General features: G+C 41.2%; 1 protein-coding gene and 1 long non-coding RNA gene across 2 annotated transcripts in view; both read left to right on the plus strand.

The window, feature by feature from the left end:
- CMPK1 (cytidine/uridine monophosphate kinase 1) overlaps positions 1-25,162 on the plus strand; it is a 41,037-nt gene that overhangs the window by 9,801 nt on the left and 6,074 nt on the right. The window contains exon 2 of the mRNA XM_003921586.4: positions 20,223-20,369. Within this exon, the coding sequence (XP_003921635.1) occupies positions 20,223-20,369 (147 nt within the window). The remainder of the gene's footprint in view (positions 1-20,222; positions 20,370-25,162) is intronic.
- On the plus strand, positions 1,314-12,425 carry LOC141580246 (uncharacterized). Its single transcript, XR_012512400.1, has 2 exons — positions 1,314-1,440; positions 9,126-12,425. It is a non-coding gene; the product is annotated as an uncharacterized LOC141580246 (long non-coding RNA).

Raw genomic sequence — 25,162 nt, forward strand, 5'->3', positions numbered from 1 at the left:
TTTCACCAAGTTGGCTAGGCTGGTCATGAACTTCTGACCTCAGGTGATCTGCCCACCTTGGCTTACCCGAAGTGCTTGGATTATAGGTGTGAGCCACCGCTCCTGCTCCTCTTTTCTTCTCTTTTATTTTCCTTCTTTTCCTTTTTTCCTTTCTCCTTCCCTCCCTCCCTCCCTCCGTCCCTCCCTTCCTTCCTTCTTTCGATTCGTTCTCTTATTCATTCACTCTGTTGTCCAGGCTGAGTGCAGTGGCACAGTCATGGCTCATTGCAGCCTCCAATTCCTGGGCTCAGGCAGTCCGTCCACCTCAGCCTTGTAGCTGGGACTATTCAGGTACATGGCACCATATCTCGCTAATGTTTAAAATTCTTGTAGAGAGAGTTCTCATTATGTTGCTCAGGCTGGTCTCAAACTCCTGGCCTCAAGCCATCCTCCTGTCTCGGCCTCCCCAAATGCTGAGATTGTAGGCATGAGCTGCTGTGCCTGTCTACATTACTTTTCTTGTGGTACTTGTTTTTAATCACAGCAACAGCCCACAAAAAATCAGCCTCACAAAGATATGTCATTGAAAGGAATGTGCCACAATCTTTTTGTTGTTGTCATTGTTGTTGAAACAGAGTCTTGCTGTGTCATCCAGGCTGGTTTGCAGTGGTATGACCTCAGCTTACTGTGACCTCCATCTCCCAGGTTCAAGCAATTCTCCTGTCTCAGTCTCCTGAGTAGCTAGGACTACATATGTGCACTGCCACCATGCCTGGCTAATTTTTTATTATTAGTAGAGATGGGGTTTCACCATGTTGGCCAGGCTGATCTCGAGCACCTGATCTCAAGTGATCCACCTGTCTTAGCCTCCCAAAATGCTGTGATTACAGATGTGAGTCATCATGCCTGGTCCATGGTCTTAAATTGAAAATTACCTATCTTGTCTGGGTGCAGTGGCTCACTCCTGTAATTCCAGAACTTTGGGAGGCCAGGATGGGCAGATAACGAGGTCAGGAGATTGAGACCATCCTGGCCAACATAGTGAAACCCCATGGCGCATGCCTGTAATCCCAGCTACTCGGGAGACTGAGGCAGGAGAATTGCTTGAACCAGGGAGTCGGAGGTTGTGATGAGCCGAGATCACGCCAGTGTACACCAGCCTGGCAACAGAGTAAGACTCCATCTCAAAAGAAAAAAAAAGAAAATTAGCTATCTTGAGCTGGTGATGGTAGTTCACATAGTATAACATTGACTATTGCTGTGTTTCCTTTGAAAAATTAAACCCAGGGCACTATTGTGAATTTACTGTATTACATTCCAGTTTAGATGCTAATGCGAGAGGATTGTAATCACTGAAGACTTCCAAAAGTTGCACAGGATTATAGTATTTTAACGGTAACTTTCTGAATTGAAATCCAGAGGATAAAAGAAATCGATCTAGCAGTGGGACTTTTTATCCAGGTAAGAGAGAGAAAGGGTGGGGACTCTATTGAGAGTACAGAAACAGCATAGATGTTTTGATGTCTTATTGTTTGTGTCATATTGGCCTAGTCACACGGATTCTTACTACTTTTTCTTTTTTTGAGATGGAGTTTCGCTCTTGTTGCCCAGGCCGGAGTGCAATGGCGCGATCACAGCTGACTGCAACCTCCACCTCCCAGATTCAAGCAATTCTCCTGCCTCAGTGTCCTGAGCACCTGAGATTACAGGCACCCCCCACCATGCCTAGCTAATTTTTTTGTATTTTCAATAGAGACGGGATTTCTCCATGTTGGTCAGGCTGGTCTTGAACTCCTGATCTCAGGTGATCCACCCGCCTCAGCCTCCCAAAGTGCTGGGATTACAGGCATGAGCCACCACACCCAGCCTGATTCTTACCACCTTAAAGCTAATACTTTTAGCCCAATTGCCATATGAAATGTGCTTGCTCTTACATTGTAGTTGCTTTAATCTGACAAAAGAAGAACATTTTTATAGACTAAACATGTGATAAGAGCATTTAGAACTTTAATAGGGAACAGGTGTGACAGACATACTGTTTGCTGACAGTTTTATGCTGCCTGGTGCATAAAGTTAACAAACCATCACTTTGGTAAAGGAAAAAGCACCAGTTGTTACTTACTATTCTCAGAGGCCTTCACTTTGAGGGACTGGGTCCCGTGAAACATGTTCCATGCCTGGTTTCCATCAGTCTTCTCCAGAAGACCCATAAGTTGGTTTCATTCCCATTGGAATGTATCCTATATCAACAAGCAATTGAATATGCCTAATCTGGGGCTACACAAAAGTCTGTTTCCATACCTACTTTCTGTTTGGAGCTTCCAGAATGTGTTGGTCATTGATTGGTATTGAAAAATGTTACATGTTTAATTTAACCTACAAACTTTACCTTTATAATTATATATGATTTAAATAGGTAATAACATGAATTTCATTTCTCCCAGTGCCTAGTAAGAGTATTGAAACAGCACACATATTTTGATTGTGTAAATGCGAATTGACTTAATGGTTAATTTAGATTTTCCAGTAGTGAGAGTTTTTCCTTGCTACATATCATTTAATGGGGAAGGGAAGTGAAAGGTGAAAATGGTAATGTTTCAGAAGTGGAGAAAGGCAAGGAGGAAGCAAAGGAAGCAAGAAGGATGGTCAGAATTGACTGAATCAAGGTGGGTCAAATATGCCTGGCCTTCTGTGTGTGGATAAAGTTTCTGATCTCATCTCCAAGCCAGGATATAACAAAATGATCAACTTTGAGTCTCTTCTTTAACTTCCACCAGTAGATTCTGTTATTCACTGGCCATGGTAGCTTGAAGGCAAAAGACTGCATCTCCATGTGTGTCACCTAGGAATTAACCTCAAAGCCCTTTTGTAGAATAATACAGTTACTGAGAGTGAGGAGACCTGGGTTCAAGTGCCAGATTTCTTTCCAATAACTGGAAAGTCAGCTTATCTCAATTTCCCCTTTTGTAAAATGAGGAGTATGGAGTAGATAGTCTTGCCAGCACCAAAACAGATCTGTACCTCAAAACTTCAGTGCTAGATAGCATATAATCCAATATAGTTATACCCAAAAGGCAAAATATCCAATTACTATGAATATGCATGCCTTCTCTGCTATTCTGTGGTTTATGAGTTGGAGCACCAAGGAATTGTCTTTTTTTTTTTTTTTTTTTTTTTTTTGAGACGGAGTTTCGCTCTTGTTGCCCAGGCTGGAGTGCAATGGCGCGATCTCGGCTCACCGCAACCTCTGCCTCCCGGGCTCAGGCAATTCTCCTGCCTCAGCCTCCTAAGTAGCTGGGATTACAGGCACGCGCCACCACGCCCAGCTAGTTTTTTGTATTTTTAGTAGAGACGGGGTTTCACCATGTTGACCAGGATGGTCTCGATCTCTCGACCTCGTGATCCACCCGCCTCGGCCTCCCAAAGTGCTGGGATTACAGGCTTGAGCCACCGCGCCCAGCTGGAATTGTCTTTAGTAAATTCCTTTATTTCATGTTCATCTAGAATTTCTCAGTGGTAACATTGCACCTATACAGTTGAGAAAAGGAAAGCTTTTCGAAATGTAACAGTTGCATATATGCATTTTTTTTTTTTTTTTTTTTGAGACAGAGTTTCACTCCTGTTACCCAGGCTGGAGTGCAATGGCACAATCTCGGCTCACTGCAACCTCTGCCTCCTCAGTTCAGGCAATTCTCTTGCCTCAGCCTCCTGAGTAGCTGGGATTACAGGCATGCGCCACCATGCCCAGCCAATTTTTTGTATTTTTTTTGTATTTTTTTTTTTTTTTGAGACAGAGTTTCGCTCTTGTTACCCAGGCTGGAGTGCAATGGCACAATCTCGGCTCACCGCAACCTCCGCCTCCTGGGTTCAGGCAATTCTCCTGCCTCAGCCTCCTGAGTAGCTGGGATTACAGGCATGTGCCACCATGCCCAGCTACTTTTTTTTTGTATTTTTAGTAGAGACGGGGTTTCACCATGTTGACCAGGATGGTCTCGATCTCTTGACCTCATGATCCACCCGCCTCAGCCTCCCAAAGTGCTGGGATTATAGGCTTGAGCCACCACGCCCGGCCCAATTTTTTGTATTTTTAGTAGAGACGGGGTTTCACCATGTTGACCAAGATGGTCTCGATCTCTTGACCTTGTGATCCACCCGCCTCGGCCTCCCAAAGTGCTGGGATTACAGGCTTGAGCCACCGCGCCCGGCGCATATATGCATTTTTAATTAAAAATATTTAAGTAATGTGCTATTAGGGCCAACTGTCTTTTTTTTGTTTTTTTGAGGCAGGGTCTGGAGTGCAGTGGCCTAATCTTGGCTCACTGTAACCTCCAACTCCTGGGTTCAAGTGATCCTTCCACCTCAGCCTCCCTAGTAGCTGGGACTACAGGCATGCACCACCACACTGGGCTAGTTTTTGTATTTTTAGTAGGGATGGGGCTTCACCATATTGGCCAGGCTGTTCTCAAACTCCTGACCTGAGGTGATCCACTCTCCTTGACCTCCCAAAGTGTTGGGATTACGGGCATGAGCCACTGTACCTGGCCCAGAAATGCGCTGTTAGGGTTAACTTTCTTATCTCAGTCTACCAGCTATGGCTGTGTTGCTTTTCTGATCTTCATTTGTAAAGCAATAATGCCAACTTCACTGGGTTGTTATAAGGAGGTAATGCTTATACAGTGTTTAACACAGTACATAGCACTCAGTGTGTAAATGGTAATTTTTATTATTTTAGAAAAGATCTACAGGAAAAGAGAGATTAAGGGGTAATTTAGATAAAAGCGGTTATGGGGAGCATGGTATTCTCATGTTTACTACAGCATAAGAAAATAATTACCCACACGAATCAGTTAATAGATTTAAAAAATCTTTATGGCATTTTAGAGTCTATTGAATATGAAAGATGTTTATACTTAGTGAATGTGTTTGGAATTAATTTTGATTTAAAAATTTGAAAAAGGATATTAGATTTAAGGAGAAGTGGGCCAGGCATGGTGGCTCACGCCTGTAATCCAAGCACTTTGGAGGCCAAGGCAGGCGGATCACCTGAGGTCGGGAGTTCAAGACCAGCCTGACCAACATGGTGAAACCCAGTCTTTGAAAAAAAAAAAAAAAAGGAAACGTTTATGGTATAAACGCATATTCAAATAGGTCAAATAGATGTCAAGTGGAGTTAATGACCTAATGATCAGATAAATATCGTTAACACTGTGTGTATATATATATATATATATATTTATTTATTTTTAGAGACTGGGTTTCACCATGTTGGCCAGGATGGTCTCAATCTCTTGACCTTGTGATCCACCTGCCTCAGCCTCCCAAAGTGCTGGGATTGCAGGCGTGAGCCACTGTGCCCGGCCTGTGTATATATTTATATCTTAACTATCCCATTGTTAAAGATGTGCATGTATATGTATTTTTTGTTACCCATTTAAAACATTCATTATTATTTTTGAGATAGAGTTGGCCGGGGACCGTGGCTCACACCTGTAATCCCAGCACTTTGGGAGGCCGAGGTGGATGAATCACCTGAGGTCAGGAGTTCGAGACCAGCCTGGCCAACATGGTGAAACCCCGGGAGGCTGAGGCAGGAGAATTGCTTGAACCTGGGAGGTGGAGGTTGCAGTGAGCCAAGATTGTGTCATTGCACTCCAGCCTGGGAGACAGAGCAAGACTCGGTCTCAAAAAAAAAAAAAAAAAAGACCTGGAGTCTGGCTCTGTTGTCCAGGCTGGAGTGCAATGGTGTGATCTTGGCTCACTGCAACCTCCACCTCCTGGTTCAAGTGATTCTCCTGCTTTAGCCTCCTGAGTAGCTGGTATTACAGGCACATACTACCACACCCAGCTAATTTTTTATATTTTTAGTAGAGAGGGGGATTGTTTTGGTAGAGATGGGATTTCACCATGTTGCCTAGGCTGGTCTTGAACTCCTGGGCTCAAGTGATCTGTCCACCTTAGCCTCTCAAAGTGCTGAGATTACAGGTGTGAGCCACTGTGCCCAGCTATTTTGGTTACTCTTATTTCAAGTAGTGTGCAGACATTATAGAAAAATTGGAAAATAATACAGATCCCCCTTTGCCTAGCTCCTGGTAACTTCTTTTTTTTTTCTTTCTTTTTTTGAGATGGAGTTTCGCTCTTGTTACCCAGGCTGGAGAGCAATGGCACGATCTTGGCTCACTGCAACCTCCGCCTCCTGGGTTCAGGCAATTCTCCTGCCTCAGCCTCCTGAGTAGCTGGGATTACAGGCACACGCCACCATGGCCAGCTAATTTTTTGTATTTTTAGTAGAGATGGGGTTTCACCATGTTAAACAGGATAGTCTTGATCTCTTGACCTCGTGATCCACCCGCCTCGGCCTCCCAAAGTGCTGGGATTACAGGCTTGAGCCACTGCGCCAGGAGCTCCTGGTAACTTATAATCTACTTTCTGTCTCTATGAGTTTGCCTATTTTAGGTACCTCATATGAGTAGAATCATGTGATTTTTGTCATTTTGTATCTGGCATGTTTTGCTTAACATAATGGTTTTTTTTTTTTTTTTGAGACGGAGTTTCGCTCTTGTTACCCAGGCTGGAGTGCAATGGCGCGATCTCGGCTCACTGCAACCTCCGCCTCCTGGGCTCAGGCAATTCTCCTGCCTCAGCCTCCTAAGTAGCTGGGATTACAGGCACGCGCCACCACGCCCAGCTAGAACATAATGTTTTTAAGGTTCCTTCATGTTAGCATGTATCAGAACTTCCTTTTTATGACTGAATAATGTTCCATTATTTGTGTGCAGCATATTGTGCTATCCATTCATCCGTTGATGGGCACTTAGGTTGTTTTCACCTTTAGTTACTGTGAATAATGCTGCAGTGAACATTGGTGTACAAGTATCTGTTTGAGTCTCTTTTCATTTCTTTGGGGTATATACATAGAAATGAAATTGCTGAGTCACACTGTATTTCACTTGTTAAGGAACCATTGAACTATTTTCCACAGGAGCTGTACCATTTTACATACCCACTAGCAGGGTACAAAGGTTCCAGTTTCTTCACATCTTCTCTAATGGTTGTTTTTTTTTGTTGTTGTTGTTGTTTTTTAAATTATAGCAATTCTAATAGGTGTGAAGGGCTTTTTTTTTTTTGTTTTTTTTTTTTTTTTTTTTTTTATAGAATAGTGCACTTAAAAAATTATCTTTGGCCGGGCATGGTGGCTCACGCCTATAATCCCAGCACTTTGGGAGGACAAGGTGGGCAGATCATTTGAGATCAGGAGTTGGAGACCAGTCTGGCCAACATGGTGAAACCCTGTCTCTACTTGAAATATGACAAAATCAGCAGGGCATGGTGGCGCACACCTGTAATCCTAGCTACTAGGGAGGCTGAGGCAGGAGAATTGCTTGAACCCCAGAGACAGAGGTTTCAGTTAGCCGATATCCCGCCACTGCACTCCAGCCTGGGCAGCAGAGTGAGGCTTCATCTCAAAAAAATAAATAAATGTCCGGGCACAGTGGCTCATACCTGAAATTCTAGTACTTTGGGAGGTCAAGGAGGGCAGATCACCTGGAGTTCAAGACCAGCCTGGCCAACATGGAGAAACCCTGTCTTTACTAAAAATACAAAAATTAGCCGGGTGTGATGGCAAGCACGTGTAATCCCAGCTACTTGGGAGGCTGAGGAAGGAGAATTGCTTGAACCCGGCAAGTGGAGGTTGCAGTGAGCCGAGATTGCACCACTAAACACCAGCCTGCACAATGGGAGCCAGACTCCATCGCAAAAATAAATAAATAAATAAATAAATAATAAAATTAAAATTAAAAATTGTGTTTGCTTATTTTTAATTGGGTTATGTATCTTATTATCGAGCTGTAAGGGTTTATGTATTTTAAAGATAAGTTCCTTATCCAGATATATAATTTGTAAATAGTTTCTCCCATTCTGTGGGTTGTCTTTTATTTTCTTGGTAGGTCCTTTAAAGTAAAATGTTTTAAATTTTAAGATCTTACATCTTGTGCAATAGAACAAACAGTATGCTTTCTGTTGCCTTTAGTGAAGAGATTAAAAGGGCTGATAAGTTAGTCCAAAACTACAAAAAAAGATGTAACTGGTGTCTATGTTATGCCATGAGTTGGAATTGGAAAAGAGAGGGGGTAGTGGTAAACGGAAAGTAAGGTGGGGAGGGATGGGGGGGTTAATTAAATCAGATTAGTGGGATGCCCATTAAGCAAAAAGTTCCCTATTTTGTAAATGGTTTTCAGTGCTTTTTCTATTGTGTAGTGGTGACAGGAAAGAAAATATGGAAAATTTTTCCATAAGATTACCACTTCTTAGGTCATTTTCCTTGATGAAGTTAGGCTCTAATTAAGAACCAAGAGGCCCATGTAGTCTGCACTACATTATAGAAATGGGTACAGTTATTTATGTCACCATTAAATCCCTTGCTGGGCTGTGATTTGATTGCGATATTGTTTTAAAATGTATATCACTAAGCTGACTTTAATTTTAGATTGAGCAAAATGTACTTACAAAGATAAATTTTATACTAAAATTTTTTTAAATTACTACTTTTTAAAGCCAAATGATGATTTTTCTCACACTTTTGTTAGCACAGGCTATTGGACTAACAATGAAAGTGATTCTTTGTTACCTAAGCCATGACTGTTTTCTAAAAAGTCAATTAAGAGAGGTTGCTTGGCACAATAAAGTTCTGAAAGTGCTCCAGCGGGTTATTTTGGAGACTAAGAGTAGTATGCTTATATTGTCTATATCATAGAAGTGGAATTTCCAGAATATCTTGCTTATAATTTTGAACTTTAATGTCTGGAGTAGAGCTTCATTGAAATATGTTTCCTTTTAAACTTTTGCTGCTGTACCTTAATGGATCCTCTCAACTGAGTATGTCTCTAAATTTCCATCTGTTTCTAGGCTACAGAACTGGACTGTTTTCTGTCACCTTCTGTAACTCTTCACTTCCTGCCCATGCAGTGTGTTTCTGTGTTACTGTATTATACATTTGTTTCTCCTTTGTTTAAGGAGTGGATCACTTTCCAGAAAAAATTTTATCTAAACATTTGAATTGAGTTTTGGATTTAGAGCAGTTCCCCAATATGTCTCCAGAGCTGCTATTCTCTATCATGATTTAGTTTTAAATGTTTTGTTTTTTTGAGATGGAGCGTCTCTCTGTTGTCCAGACTGGAGTGCAGTGTCGCCATCTCGGCTCACTGCAAACTCTGCCTCCCGGGTTCGAGTGATTCTCCTGCCTCAGCCTCCCGAATAGCTGGGACTAAAGGCACGTGCCACCGCGACAGTGAAATCCTGTCTCTACTAAAGAAATTTAAATAAGTTTATGATTGTGTAGGTACTGTTTTCCTTTTTTCTTAATATTATATGGTGGTTTTTATATTGGGATTCTTATCCTTAATGTGAGATGACTGGGAATTTAATTTTGCTGTGCTCTTAGGATTTGATATTAATAACACATTTAAATCAATCTTGCCTTGTGATATTTACCCTTTTTTTGGAGATGGAGTCTTACTCTGTTACTCAGGCTGGAGTGTGGTGGTGTGATCTCAGCTCACTTCAATCTTGGCCTCCTAGGCTCAGGCGATTTTCCTGCCTTTAGCCTCCTGAGTAGCTGGGATTACGGGCACCTGACACCATGCCTGGCTAATTTTTGTATTTTTGTAGAGACGGGGTTTCACTATGTTGTCCAGGCTGTTGTTGAATTCCTGACCTCAAGTGATCCACCCGCCTCAGCCTCCTAAAGTGCTAAGATTACAGATATGAGCCACTGAGCCTGGCTGGATATTTACCTTTTAAAGATGTATGGGTTGGGCATGGTGGCTCAGGCCTGCAATCTCAGCACTTTGGGAGGCTAGGTGGAAGGATTGCTTGAGCCTAGAGCTTGAGACCAGCCTGGATAACGTAGTGAACCCCATCTCTACAAAAAGTAAAGTTAAAAATTAGCCAGGCATGATGGCATGCCCGTAGTCCCAGCTACTTGGGAGGCTAAGGTGGGAGGATTGCTGGGACCCAGGAGGTCAAGGCTGCAGTGAGCTGTGATTATGCCACTGCATTCCAGCCTGGACAGCAGAGCAAGACCCTGCCTCAATAAATAAAGATGTATGGATAGTGCCATGTTTTTTAAAACTAAAATTTTAAAAGTCTATGCATATATGTGTATATTATAAAAAATTTCACACAATTTTGAAAGTACACAAGTAAAAAGTAAAAGTTCTCTTTAATCTCATCCTACTCTCCTTATGTAATCACTCATCAGGTTTTTGCCTGTGTGCCTTTCCTGGTCCTTTCTGGATGTATTTATACTCAGATATAATGTACATGTGTATGCACATACATGTTGCTTATTGTTTTGTGACTTCCTTTTTTTTTTTGGCTTAACAGTATATCTTGGAGAGCTTTCAGTATTGGAACATATAGATCATAGCCAAGATTGTGCCATGGCACTGCAGCCTGGGCAACAGAGTGGGACTACATCTCAAAAAAAAAATAAATAAATAAATTGCCCTCTTAAAGACTGAACTGGTTTATACTTCTATAGAGTATGAAAATACTGGTTTCCCTGTATTATTACCATTGCTGAATATAGAATTTTATTTTATATTAATTTTATGAACATTAATTTATAAAATTTTTTCTTTTAATCCAGTGGAAAATGGAATCACATTTTTTTTTTTTTTTTTTTTTATGTTGGCTTTTTTTTTTTTTTTTTTTGAGACTGAGTCTTGCTCTGTCGCCCAGGCTGGAGTGCAGTGGTGGAAACTTGGCTCATTGCAACCTACGCCTCCTGGGTTCAAGCAGTTCTCCTGCCTCAGCCTCCTGTGTAGCTGGGACTACAGGCGTGTGCCACCACACCTGGCTAATTTTTTTGTATTTTTTTAGTAGAGATGGGGTTTCACCATACTGGTCTCAAACTCCTGACCTTGTGAGCTGCCCTCATTGGCCTCCCAGAGTGCTGGTTGGGATTACAGGCATGAGCCACCATGCCGAGCCCTGGAATCACATTGTCTTAATTTGCATTTTTGTAATTACCAGCGAGGTGAAGTCTCTCTTTGTGTGCGTGTGTGTGTGTGTGTGTGTGTGTGTGTGTGTGTGTTGTTCTTACCCTTTGCCCATTTTTGTATTGTTATTTTTATTTTCTTTATTAGTAGGATCTTTTTTTGAGATGGAGTCTTGCTCTGTCACCCAGGATGGAGGGCAGTGGCGCAATCTCAGCTCACTGCAACCTCCGCCTTCTGGGTTCAATAGATTCTCATGCCTCAGCCTCCCAAGTAGCTGGGACTACAGGCAATACACCACCACTTCTGGCTGATTTTTGTATTTTTAGTAGAGATGTGGTTTCACCATGTTGGCCAGGCTGGTCTCAAACTCGTGACCTCAGGTGATCCACCCACCTCAGCCTCCCAAAGTGCTGGGATTACAGGCGTGAACTACTGTGCCCGGCCAGAATCTCTTTATATGCAGTATATAGTATCCATCACCTTTGTATAGTGAAAGTGTTTCCCTCCAGGCTGTAGCTTATCATCTGATTATACTTATGATGCCCTTCTTTGTTCAAAAGTTTTATTATTTATGTGCTCAAACATAAATCCTAGCTGTTTTGGTTCTTGTTTAGTGCCAAGCAAGATGCCTTTTCCTATCTTAGTTTATTTTCCTCTAGTACTATCATAGGGTTTTTATTTGTTTTGTGTTTTAGAACTTTAATTCACCTGGGATTTAGTTTCGTTTTAGTGTAATGCAGAGATCTAATTTTATTTTTTCTCAGATGGATAGCCAGTTGCACAAGTGTCATTTATTAAATAGTTCCTTTTTCTCTACCAATTTTAGGTACTAACTTTATTACTTGTTGATTTTTTTTTTCTTTTTTGTATTTTTGGTTTATTGAATTCTTATTTATACTTGGGTCTATTTCTGGACTCTGTTGCATTTCTTTGTTGTATTTGTCTATTTTTATACCAGTACCACCCTGTTTTACTTGCTGTAGTTTTATAAAATCTTATGTCACCTGGTAGGGCAAGTCTTCATTTGTAGTTGTTAATATTGTTTTAGTTTTGGCCATTCACTCACATTTACTCTTTAAATTTGAGAATCAACTTACCAAATTTCATTTAAAACAAAAGAAAAGGCCAGGCGCGGTGGCTCAAGCCTGTAATCTCAGCACTTTGGGAGGCCGAGGCGGGTGGATCACGAGGTCAAGAGATGGAGACCATCCTGGTCAACATGGTGAAATCCCGTCTCTACTAAAAATACAAAAAATTAGCTGGGCATGGTGGCACGTGCCTGTAATCCCAGCTACTCAGGAGGCTGAGACAGGAGAATTGCCTGAACCCAGGAGGCGGAGGTTGCAGTGAGCCGAGATTGCGCCATTGCACTCCAGCCTGGGTAACAAGAGCGAAATTCCGTCTCAAAAAAAAAAAAAAAAAAAAAAAAGGAAAGAAAAAAACAAATCCCAATCAAATTTTGCTTGAAGTTGCCATGTTTATAAATTAACTTGTGGAAAACTAAATTATTTACAGTATAAATATTTCTATCCAGTGATACAGAATGCCTTCTGTTTATTTATTTATTTAAGACGGGGTCTTGCTCTGTCACCCAGACTGCAGTGCAGTGGCACAATCAAGGCCCACAGCAACTTCCACCTCCTAGGCTCAAGTAATTCTTGTGTCTCAGCCTCCTAAGTAGCTAGGATTAAAGGTGCGTGCTACTAAGCTAGGCTATTTTTTGTGTTTTTAGTAGAGATAGGATTTCACCATCTTGGCCAGACTGATCTCAAACTCCTGGCCTCAAGTGATAGACATGCCTTCACCTCCTAAAGTGCTGGGATTACAGGCATAAGCCATCTCGCCTGGTCTTCTTTTTATGATACTGATTTTATTTGTCCTACACTAAAGTGTTTTTAGTTTCTTCATGTAATTTTTTTTTTTGAGATGAACTCTCGCTCCGTCATCCAGGCTGTAGTGCAATGGCACGATGTTGGCTCACTGCAACCTCTGCCTCCTGGGTTCAAGTGATTCTCTTTCCTCAGCCTCCTGAGTAGCTTGGATTACAGATGCGCACTCTGTGCCTGGCTAATTTTTGTATTTTTAGTAGAGACAGAGTTTCACCATGTTGGCCTGGGTGGTCTCGATCTCTTGGCCTTTTGATCTGCCTGCCTTGGCCTCCCAAAGTGCTGAGATTACAGGCATGAGCCACTGTGCCTGGCCAATTTGTATATATGTATTTTTAATATATATTTATATCATAAATTATATATTACATATATTATAAATTTTAAATATATATCACAAGTTACATAAATTATATAACATATAATATATGAAATGTAATTTATATATTATACATTTTATGAACTTATGTATGTTTTGTTTTGTTTTGTTTTTTAAGAGACAGAGCCTTGTTCTGTCCACCAGGCTGGAGTGCAGTGGCATGATCATAGTTCACCACATCCTGGGCTCAAGTGATCCTCCTGCCTCAGCCTCCTAAGTAGCTGAGACTACAGTTGCAACAGCCATGCCCAGCAAAAGTTTTTATTTTTTTGTAGAAGCAGGGTCTCACTGTGTTGCTCATGCTGGTCTTGAGCACCTGGCCTCAAGCAGTCCTCTCATCTTGGCTTCCCAAAGTGCTAGAATTACAGGTGTGAGCTACTGTACCTGTCCATACCCAATAGTTTTTACTCACTTCAGTTGCTTTAAAAATACATTTGTAGGCCGGGCGCGGTGTTTCAAGCCTGTAATCCCAGCACTTTGGGAGGCCAAGGCGGGTGGATCACGAGGTCAAGAGATCGAGACCATCCTGGTCAACATGGTGAAACCCCGTCTCTACGAAAAATACAAAAAATTAGCTGGGCATGGTGGCGTGTGCCTGTAATCCCAGCTACTCAGGAGGCTGAGGCAGGAGAATTGCCTGAACCCAGGAGGCGGAGGTTGCGGTGAGCCGAGATCGCACCATTGCACTCCAGCCTGGGTAACAAGAGTGAAACTCCGTCTCAAAAAAAAAAAAAAAATGCATTTGTATGTAATATCTCTGTTGTGTTCCCTGTATAATGCAAGAGAAGCTCAGTAGCAGTTCAGTGGCACTTTCTAATTGCCACATTAACAGGAGGAAGTGCCTGGCATCTCCATCTCTTCCTGCCTTCAAGGACTTGCCATTGTGCATCATTTGTACCCTAAATATTGTTTTTGTTTTTTTGTCTTGTCTTCTAAATTTAGGACAGAAAGGCAGTTACTAAGAAATGAGATAAATTAGGACTATTGGGATGGCTCATACCTGTAATCTCAGCACTTTGAGCAGCTAAGGCAGGTGGATTGCTTGAGCCCAGGAGTTTGAGACCAGCCTGGGTAACATGGCAAAACCCCATCTCTACAAAAAATACAAAAAATTAAATGGCTGCAGTGGCATGTGCCTGTAGTCCCAGCTACTCTGGTGGCTGAGGTGGGAGAATTACTTAAGCCCAGGAGGTAGAGGTTATAATGATCTGGGATCACGCCACTATACTCAAGCCTGGGTGACAGAGTGAGACCCTATCTTAAAAATAAATAAATAAAAAGGAGGAGAGGGGAGAAATTGAACAAGATGGTTTGAGATTTGACCTGGTAAAGTTGTCAGCATTTGCGTAGTTGTAGTAAAATAGAGTGCCGTTTTGTACTTGTTGAGAACATGGTGTTTTTTTCTCCCTCCAAATCTTAGTGCATGATCCGTAAAGGTTATTGAGTTATTTTTCAACTTCTTTATTTTTTATTTTTTTTTGAGACAGAGTCTCACTTTGTTATGCAGTGGCATGATCTTGGCTCACTGCAACCTTCACTTCCTGGGTTCAAATGTTCTCCAGCCTCAACCTCCTGAGTAGCTGGGATTACAGGTGTGTGCCATCACGTCTGGCTAATTTTTGTATTTTTACTAGAGATGGTTTCACCATGTTGGCCAGCCTGGTCTCAAACTCCTGACCCCAGGTGATCTGCCTGCCTCAGCCTCCCAAAGTGCTGGGATTACAGGCGTGAGCCACCATGCCCAGCTCGTTTTTCAACTTCTTAAAGGAGAAATTTAAGTTAAAATTTTAAGCAGTTACTCTAAATGAACTGAGTTTATACATTTGTCACAAGAAAATTACTATTTTTAGGCCAGGCACGGTGGCTCACGCTTGTAATCCCAGCACTTTGGGAGGCCAAGGTGGGGAGATTACCTGAGGTTAGGAGTTCAAGACCAACCTGGCCTACATGGTAAAACCCTGTCTCTACTGAAAATAAAAAAATTAACCAGGTGTGGTGGTGCACACCTGTAATCCCAGCTACTTGGGAGGCTAAGGCACAAGAATTGCTTGAACCTGGGAAGTGGAGGTTGCAATGAGCAGAGATGGTGCCACTGCACTCCAGCCTGGGCGACAGAATGAGACTGTCTGAACAACAAAAAAAGAAAAGAAAACTATTTTTAGTTGAATACTAGCTTGTAATTGTAGTTATTGTAGTTATAGTACTTGTTAAGTTGCAGTGGTTCTGAATGCTCTTAAGACTGTTGTTAGTTACCCACTGGGTTTTAATTGCAAGGAAATTTCAGAGAATGTGGAAAAGTTTTGGTTAAGGCTGGAAAATATCTATTCTTGCTTTGCTCAAAACTGGCTTCAGTGACTGCTTAATGACAGCAGAATACTTTGAAAATATGCTCTTTAAAGTCTAGCATTATTAAAATACTATAATAACTTATATATAAGTGATAATTGCTTTTTTGTTGCTGAAACTGTGGTAAGAGGAAAGCATTATTAGCAAAATCCAGAAAAATATAGTATAAAAAATTGGTAAATAGAGAATCTACAAAAATGGAATGTGGATGAGAAAGTGAGGCACGTGTAAATAGGTTTGACATCTTTATATTCATTTGAATTCTTTGTTTCCTTGGACTTTGCAGGTAAGGTTGCATTTTCTTTTTGACAAATGGTATAATTGTTATCATTTAAATTTCGAAAAAAATTTTTTGTAGAGGCCACGTGCTGTGGCTCATATCTGTAATTCCAGCACTTTGGGAGGCAGAAGTGAGGGGATTGCTTGAGGCCAGGAGTTTGAGACCATTCTGGGCTACATAGTGAGACTGCATCTCTATAAAAAATTTAACAAAATTAGCCGGGTGTGGTGGCACATTCCTGTAGTCCCAGCAATTCAGGAGGCTGAGGTGGGAGGATTGCTTGAACCTGAGAGGTTGAGGTTGCAGTGAACGGTGATTGTGCTACTGCACTTCACTCTTAGTGAAAGAGCAAGACCCCTTTTCAATCAATCAGTAATAAAATACAACAAAAAAATAAATTTTTTTTTTTGTAGAGACAAGATCTTGCTGTGTTCCCAGACTGGTCTGGAACTCCTGGCATCAAGCAGGTCTTCCAACGTGGCCTCCCAAAGCACTAGGATTATAGGCAGGAGCTACCATGCCAGCTAAATTATTTTTTTAAATATCTTTTGTATATATCTACAATTTCCAAAGAGTTTCTCATTTATTTATTCTTTTGAGATACAGTCTCACTCTACTGCCTGGGCTGGAGTGCAGTGTTATGATCATGGCTCACTGCAGCCTCGGTCTCCCAGGCTCAGGCAATCCTCCCGCCTCAGCCTTCTGAGTAGCTGGAACCACAGGCATACACTAACACATCCAGCTAATTAAAAAAAAAAAATTCATAGATTTAACAGCACCTGGAAAAAAACACACTGCAAAATGAAGAAGAAAAAAAACTTACTCATATAGAGTCTCCCTATGTTGCCCAGGCTGGTCTCAAACTTCTAGTCTCAAGTGTTGGGATTATAGGCATCAACCATTGTGTAAAGTTATATAAGACCCAACACCCATTTTTTTTTTTTTTTTTTTTTTTGTATTTTTAGTAGAGACGGGGTTTCACCATGTTGACCAGGATGGTCTCGATCTCTTGACCGTGTGATCCACCCGCCTCAGCCTCCCAAAGTGCTGGGATTACAGGCTTGAGCCACCGCGCCCGGCTCCAGCACCCATTTTAATGAAATATAAAGCTTGCAAAATTGAGCTCTCCCATGTCAAGAAACAAACTGTGTGTGTTCTAATTTCTGAATTGCTAACTGGGCTTCTAAATGTATAAGTTCATACAGGAGAGCATTACAGAGCCCTCGGTATATTGTTGGTGTTTCACTGAGCATTTGCCATTGTTTAGTACTGTTTGTTTCTGCATTTATTCAATATTACCATATGCTATAATCACTAGACCAGAGTAGAGCATCCGGCAAGCAGAGAATTCCAAGTAGGAGCCAAAATAAACAGTGGGAAATGAAGCTGCCATAAAATTTTGTGGACAGTTGTTGCAAAATGCTTTTCAAAAAGTGTATATAGTAAGTGGGAAAGTAGGTCACACTTCATTTTTATAAAGTCCTTTCTTTATCCAACTTTCAGAAGTTTGTGTATACTTAATGATTAGAGTGGGCATTTATAAATGGTGTAGAAATAATTTGAAAATGAATTTAAAGAGTTAAACAATTGCCGGGCGCGGTGGCTCAAGCCTGTAATCCCAGCACTTTGGGAGGCCGAGGCGGGTGGATCACGAGGTCAAGAGATCGAGACCATCCTGGTCAACATGGCGAAACCCCGTCTCTACTAAAAATACAAAAAATTAGCTGGGCATGGTGGCACGTGCCTGTAATCCCAGCTACTCGGGAGGCTGAGGCAGGAGAATTGCCTGAGCCCAGGAGGCGGAGGTTGTGGTGAGCCGAGATGGCGCCATTGCACTCCAGCCTGGGTAACAAGAGCGAAACTCCGTCTCAAAAAAAAAAAAAAGAGTTAAACAATTTTGTACTTAATTCTATTTTTTGTAAGTGATGGGAGTTTTTTGTTTTTGGTTTTTTTTTTGAGACAGTTTCGCTCTGTCGCCCAGACTGGAGTATAGTGGTGCAATCTCGGCTCACTGCAACCTCTGCCTCCTGGGTTCAAGCAATTCTTCTGCCTCAGCCTCCCGAGTAGCTGGGACTACAAGTGCCACCACGCCGGCTAATTTTTATATTTTTAGTAGAGATGGGTTTCACCATATTGGCCAGGCTGGTCTTGAACTCCTGACCTCATGAGCTGCCCGCCTCGGCCTCCCAAGGTGCTGGGATTACAGGCGTGAGCCACTGTGCTTGGCCCAATGGGAGTTAAAAAAAAAAAAACAAACAACTTTAATAACATATACTTTTGATCATTTCTTTTTCTTCTTTTCTTTCTTTAAAAAAATGAAGTTTAATAGAGATGAGGTCTGTATTGCCTAGGCTGGTCTTGAACTTCTGGGCTCAAGCCATCTTCCTGCCTCAGCCTCCCAAAGTGCTAGGATTACAGGAATGATCCACTGTACCAAGCCTGGTCATTTCTTCTAATGGAAGGTCCTGTATGACTGAGAGAGACATGGATATATTAGAGTTTTGTTTATTCTCATCAAACTTTATTCCCAATTTTAGTCAGCAAAAAAACTAGAGTTTTCTTTTCATTTGCTGACTACTTTACTGTTAACTTACTATTTAGTAAGCAAGAACAAATGTAACCAACAATTTTGGGAATGAGAAAAGGAGCAAAGAATATATATTGCCTCTGTAATTCAAAAACAGAAAATTCACTGTAATATGAGTAATTGAAAGAGTTGGATTTTGTGAAATGTGCAATTGAAACACTCTAAAAAGGAGGTTGAGAGTGTGGGCTGCCTCAAATCTTAACATTGAAGTTAAAGATAACATTTAATTTATCACATATTTATTGTATACCTATATAAAATGAAAACTTCATTGAGGGAGTCTTAAGAATTTGGGATGAGATGTTTGTTGTAACTGAGCAATAAGTATAGTTATCTTGGTGTCTTAATATTTGAGAGTAAAAGCATTTTTAAATTGATTGTGTGGTTCTTTTGATTTAATAAAAAGGAACTTATCAGTTGATGTGGAAGAAGCTTTTCTTTTTTTTTTTTCATCTTTTGAGACAAGGTCTCACTCTGTTACCCAGGCTGGAGGGCAGAGGCGCAATCACAGCTTACTGCAACCTCAAATTCCCAGACTAAGATAGTCTTTTTGCATCAGCCCTGAGTAGCTAGGACTACAGGCATGAATCACCATACCCAGCTAATGTTTTGTCGAGACAGCATCTTGCTATGCTTCCCAGGCTGGTCTTGAACTTCTAGCTTCAAGTGATCTTCCTGCCTCAGTCTCCTAAAGCACTGGGATTAAACCCTCTTGGTTGGATTTTATTTCAAAACCATTAAAGTGAATACACACACACACACACACACACACACACACACACACACACGACGACATAAATATGCTTCCAGATTATATAAGTACCTTTATGATGGAAAGGAGGTAATTGATGTCCTTTATCCCTGTTAGGTGTCAGGCTTTATGGTGGTCAGTTTATATACATTATTTCATTTAATTATAACCACAAACTTAGAGGTATCTGTGTTCCCAATTTACAGTTGAGACCACTCATTGCAAATATAAAGGCAGGAAATGGGCTGGGCACAGTGGCTCACGCCTCTAATCCTAGCACTTTGGGAGTCAAGGCAGGTGGATCATTTGAGGTCAGGAGTTTAAGACCAGCCTGGCCAACATGGTGAGACCCCGTCTTTACTAAAAATATAAAAATTAGCTGGGTGTGGTGGTATATGCCTATAATTCCAGCTACTCAGGAAGTTGAGGCAGGAGAATTGCTTAAACTCAGTAGACAGAGGTTGCAGTGAGCTGAGATCGCACCACTGTATTCCAGTCTGGGCAACAGAGCGAGACTCTGTCTCCAAAAAATGGCAAGGAAGATACTGATCTAGATGGAGAGACAGTAATATTCTAAGATACTATTTGATAATGTGACCACTTACCAGAGTGGTCAAGAAAGCTGGTTTCATGGAGGTGGTAGGACTTGTACTGTTGACTGAGAAGGAGAAGAAAACAGAAGAATGAGTTTTGTATAGATAGTGATGAGTTCAATTTGGACATGTAGAGTTTAAGAAAGCAGATATTTTGATGTTAGTTAATGCCTTCAATAGTTAGATAAATTTTGGTATGATATCGAGATATATGAACATTATATCTATGAAGAATAAAGATATCCCTTAAGCAAAATGGATTATGTAAAATCTATTAAATTTTTATTATTTAATATACAAGCAAAACTTGTTTTTTGTAGAAAAAAATAGAACATAGAAATTAACACAAAGGTAAAAAATATATAGTCCTACCACTGGGTTGAATGAATTCTGATATTTTTCCTATGTGTGCTTCTTTCAGAAATATGGCTACACACACCTTTCTGCAGGAGAGCTGCTTCGTGATGAAAGGAAGAACCCAGATTCACAGTATGGTGAACTTATTGAAAAGTACATTAAAGAAGGAAAGATTGTACCAGTTGAGATAACCATCAGTTTATTAAAGAGGGTAAGGAGTGTGAATGCCAACCAGTTCAAATCAGTGAGGAAGCAAGACATTAAATTCATATTTTGGCCAGGTAGTTGCTCATGCCTGTAATCCTGGTACTTTTGGAAGCCAAGGCAAGAGGCCACAAATTCAAGATCAGCCTGGACAACCTAGTGAAACCCCATCTCTATAAAAAAAATTAAAAAAAAAAAAAAAAGCTAGGCATGGTGGCATATGCCTATAGTCCCAGCTGTTTGTGAGACTGAGGCAGGAGGATTGCTTGACCCCAGAAATTCAAGTTCAGCCTGGGAAACACAGTGAGACCTCCTTTCAAAAATAAATAAATAAATAAACAATAATAAGAATGCATAAATAAATAAATCCACCTTTCATATGTGTAATGAGAAATATCAAGGGTTTTTTTTCTTTCTTTTTTCAGACAGCATCTTACTCTGTCACCCAGGCTGGTGTGCATTGTCATGATCACAGCTCACTGTAGCCTCAACCTTCCAGGCTTAAGAATCCTCCCACCTTAGCCTCCTGAATAGCTGGGACTACAGGCACATGACATCACACCAGCCAATTTTTTCTATTTTTTGTTGAGTCAGGGTCTCACTATGTTACCTAGGCTAGGCTGGAACCCCTGGGCTCAAGTGGTCCTCCCACCTCGGCCTCCCAAAGTGCTGAGATTACAGGAGAAAGCCACCACGCCTGGCTCAGAGTATTGAATTTATTGCCAGTGGAATGCTTGAGAATGGCAGAATTGGAAACTTTGCTTTCACCTGGGAAGAAATTGGACAGTGGCAGGGACTGTCTACTTGGATTGAGGGTCAGCTATAGCTCAACTTAACATCCATTTATGTGCACTTGGTCCTTTCTTTTCAACATTCTGAGTTACTCTCTTTCATTTCTGTTTCTTTTTTCCTCCCCACCTTGTTCCGTTTTCTTTTTCTTTCTTCTTCTTTTCGTTTTTTAAATAAACCTCTTTCTTTCTTCTTTCTCTTTTTTTAACCCACGTCTCTTTCATCGCTGATGTTCACTCAGCCTTGATGTGTACTTTTATGGTGCATCACCATCTTCAATGTGAAATGCTAAGACTTGATAGCTTTTTTTTTTTTTTTTTTTTTGAGACAGAGTTTCGCTCTTGTTACCCAGGCTGGAGTGCAATGGCGCGATCTCGGCTCACCGCAACCTCCACCTCCTGGGTTCAGGCAATTCTCCTGCCTCAGCCTCCTGAGTAGCTGGGATTACAGGCACGCGCCACCATGGCCAGCTAATTTTTTGTATTTTTAGTAGAGACGGGGTTTCACCATGTCGACCAGGATGGTCTCGATCTCTTGACCTCGTGATCCACCCGCCTCGGCCTCCCAAAGTGCTGGGATTAGTCTTGAGCCACCGCGCCCGGCCTGACTTAATAGCTTTTAAAACTATAATATGTCACATCTGAGGCCAGGTGCAGTGGTTCATGCCTGTAATCCCAGCGCTTTGGGAGACCAAGGTGCGGGGGATCACTTGAAGTCAGGAGTTTGAGACCAGTCTGGCCAACATAGTGAAACCCTGTCTCATCCAAAAAATTAGCCAAGTGTGGTGGTGCATACCTGTAATCCCATCTACTTAGGAGTCTGAGGCAGGAGAATCGCTTGAACCTGGGAGGCGGAGGTTGTGGTGAGCCGAGATTGTGCCACTGCATTCCAGACTGGGCAGCAGAGCCATACTCTGTCTCAAAAAAAAAAAAAAAAAAAAAAAAGTCACATCTGAAAAACAGGTACCTTGTATTTACTAGGTGACTCTTCATTCTAGATTCCTAAGACTATAGTCATTAACAGGTATTTTCACATAGAACAGTGAGAGAAAAGAGAAAGGCAATATTGGGAACAACAAGAAATAACTGAAGCCTGATGGAAAAGAAATGTAAGCATCTGGTTGGAACTAAAGACATTGGGAATGAAAAGTGGCTCACACACACTTTCTTACCTCTTGTCTCAAAGGTTGGAGTAACTGCTTCCATTCCAAAATAAACAAATCCTCTCTCCCTATTCACTCGCTCTAATGACCTTTCTCTGTTTTATAGCTAAACATTATGAAAGAGCAGTCTATATTGTTTTTACTTTTTCACTTTCTGCTTTTCAACCCTTTGCAGTCAGATTCTGTTTCCATCTCCACTGCAGCTGCTCTTGCAAGTTATCAGTGATAATTTCTATCAAATAATGATACGTTTACTCATTATTTTTCTTGTCTTATTTAACTCTGATCAGTCTGTTTGAAAATCATTCCCCCTTTGTTCATCATGAAAGCATTCTTTTTCTTCTCTCCCTACTGAGTGACTGCTATTTCTCAATCCTCTTTAATAGTTATTCTTCTTTTGCAAGTTTTCTAAACCATGATGCTTCTTAGAGTTTTATACATGGTTGTCTTCAGCTCTCGTTTTATATATTTCTTTCTGGATGGTTTTAGCCATGCCTAAAGCTTTCACTATGCTAATGTTGCTAAAGTCTGAAGTCTATAGCTCTAGAACAAAATGTTTGTTTTGAATGCCAGACACGTATGTGTACGTATGTATATATATGTGTGTGTGTATGTATATATGCGTGTATGTGTATATACACACATTATCTCATTTAATCACATATATATATATTATTATTTTTTTAAGACAAATTTTGCTCTTTTTGCCTAGCCTAGAGTGCAATAGCGCAATCTCAGCTCACGCCCACCTCCACCTCCCAGGTTCAAGTGATTCTCCTGTCTCAGCCTCCCAAGTAGCTGGGATTACAGGCATGTGCCACCACATCCAGCTAATTTTGTATTTTTAATAGATAAGCGGTTCCTCCATGTTGGTCAGGCTGGTCTCGAACTCCGAGCTCGGGTTATCTACCCACTTCAGCCTCCCAAAGTGCTAGGATTACAGGCATGAGCCACCATGCCCAGCTCAGACGTATATTTTTAACTAGTTAACTACTAGGCCTCTATCTGAATGTCTCACAAGTGTCTCAAAATCAACATGTCAGAGGCTGAGTGTATTGCCTTGGTTAATGGTTCTACCATCCACCTAGTTACTCAAGGCAGAAATCTGAGAATCATCCTATATTCTGCCTCTTCCTCACTTTCCCAAATCCATTCATTGAGCATATCTTTCCAATTATCTTTCTTTTAATCCTCTTCTGTTACTCTCTTCTTTGTCATTGTTATCACCTTAGTTCACATTCTCTTTTTCTTACCTGGACCATCATTAGAGACTCCTTGTTAGTCTTTTTTTCTTTTAATCCATCCTTGTCCCCTTCCAATTCATCCTCTTTAGTGCAGTCAGAGTGATTTTTTTCTAAAAGGCAATATGAGCCTGTTATTTTACTGCTTAAAATTCTTAAATGGCCCTGTATTGCTTCCAGAATAAAACTCAAACTCCTTGGTGTCCCATACAAAGTTCTTCATTAGTCTTACTTTTTGCTTACTTTCCAGTCATATCTCCTACCACTCTCTACACATAGCCTAAGATTCAGTTGTACCAGCTTATAGATTCATCAAAGCTGTTGTGCTTTCTCATTTATGCTTTCAGTTTCCACTGTCTGGAGGACGTTGATCCCTGTCTGCCTACACATGCCATTTCTTTCTTTTTTTTTTTTTTTGAGACGGAGTTTCGCTCTTGTTACCCAGGCTGGAGTGCAATGGCGCCATCTCGGCTCACCGCAACCTCCGTCTCCTGGGCTCAGGCAATTCTCCTGCCTCAGCCTCCTGAGTAGCTGGGATTACAGGCACACGCCACCATGCCCAGCTACTATTTTTGGATTTTTAGTAGAGACGGGGTTTCACCATGTTTACCAGGATGGTCTCGATCTCTTGACCTCGTGATCCACCCGCCTCGGCCTCCCAAAGTGCTGGGATTACAGGCTTGAGCCACCGCGCCCGTCCTACACATGCCATTTCATCATTCAGGATTCAGTTCCACTGCCACCTCTTTGGTTAAGCTTTCTCTGGCGGTTTCCTTGCAGTTTGTGCTGACTTCTTTGTTTTATTATAGCATCCTTTGCATACTTGATTATAGAACTTAACACGTGTATGTATATGTATTTGTCATGCACTCAACTGTGAGTCCCCCCAGGGACAAGAGTCATGACCTTGCTATTCATGTTCCCTGATCACAGGCCTTGAATAAATATATGCTGAATGAATATAATATTGATGTGCTTTCTTCACATATCTTCCACTACCATAATTGTGGTAGAAAGGCTATAGCAGAGGCCCAAAAGCATTCTGAAGTTTTGCAAATATCAAAAAGAGCTAGATGCCAGGATAAAAAAACCAATTCTCAGGTGAAGGGATCATGGGTCCTGACAGCCATTCTTCTTGAGGAACCAGGGAAGTTTGAACATGGCAAGTACTGAATGTCAGTTTTCTTTGCAATAGAGACTCCTCAAGGTCTATCACAGTCATGCACCTGCACTTATCATGTGGTGATTGAAGTGGCAAGGATTTGGAGATTAGAGATCTCCAGCTCCCATTTATATATTCCCAAATTCTACCTAAATTCAGGCTTTGGAAGAGGTGAAATGGGTCATTCTTGCTATCTTTCTGAAGGTGTTGTTTCTTTTGTTCCCTTTGTTTTGGGGCAACCAGTGGCATTTGGGTTTAATTAGCTTCAGTTAAAAAGTATTTTATTCGACATTAACTATTAATGCTAATGATCTTTTATATTTGTCCAGAGCTTTGTGCCGTTGGACTTGAATTATATGAATAGCCGAGTTGAGCACCTGTAGACGTAATATGCTTTCCGTTACAGCAATACAACTTGGGAAGAGCAAACAGAACACAAGACAGGG

The sequence above is a fragment of the Saimiri boliviensis genome, chromosome 11 (genome assembly GCF_048565385.1).
Source record: "Saimiri boliviensis isolate mSaiBol1 chromosome 11, mSaiBol1.pri, whole genome shotgun sequence".
Classification (NCBI taxonomy): Eukaryota; Metazoa; Chordata; class Mammalia; order Primates; family Cebidae; genus Saimiri; species Saimiri boliviensis.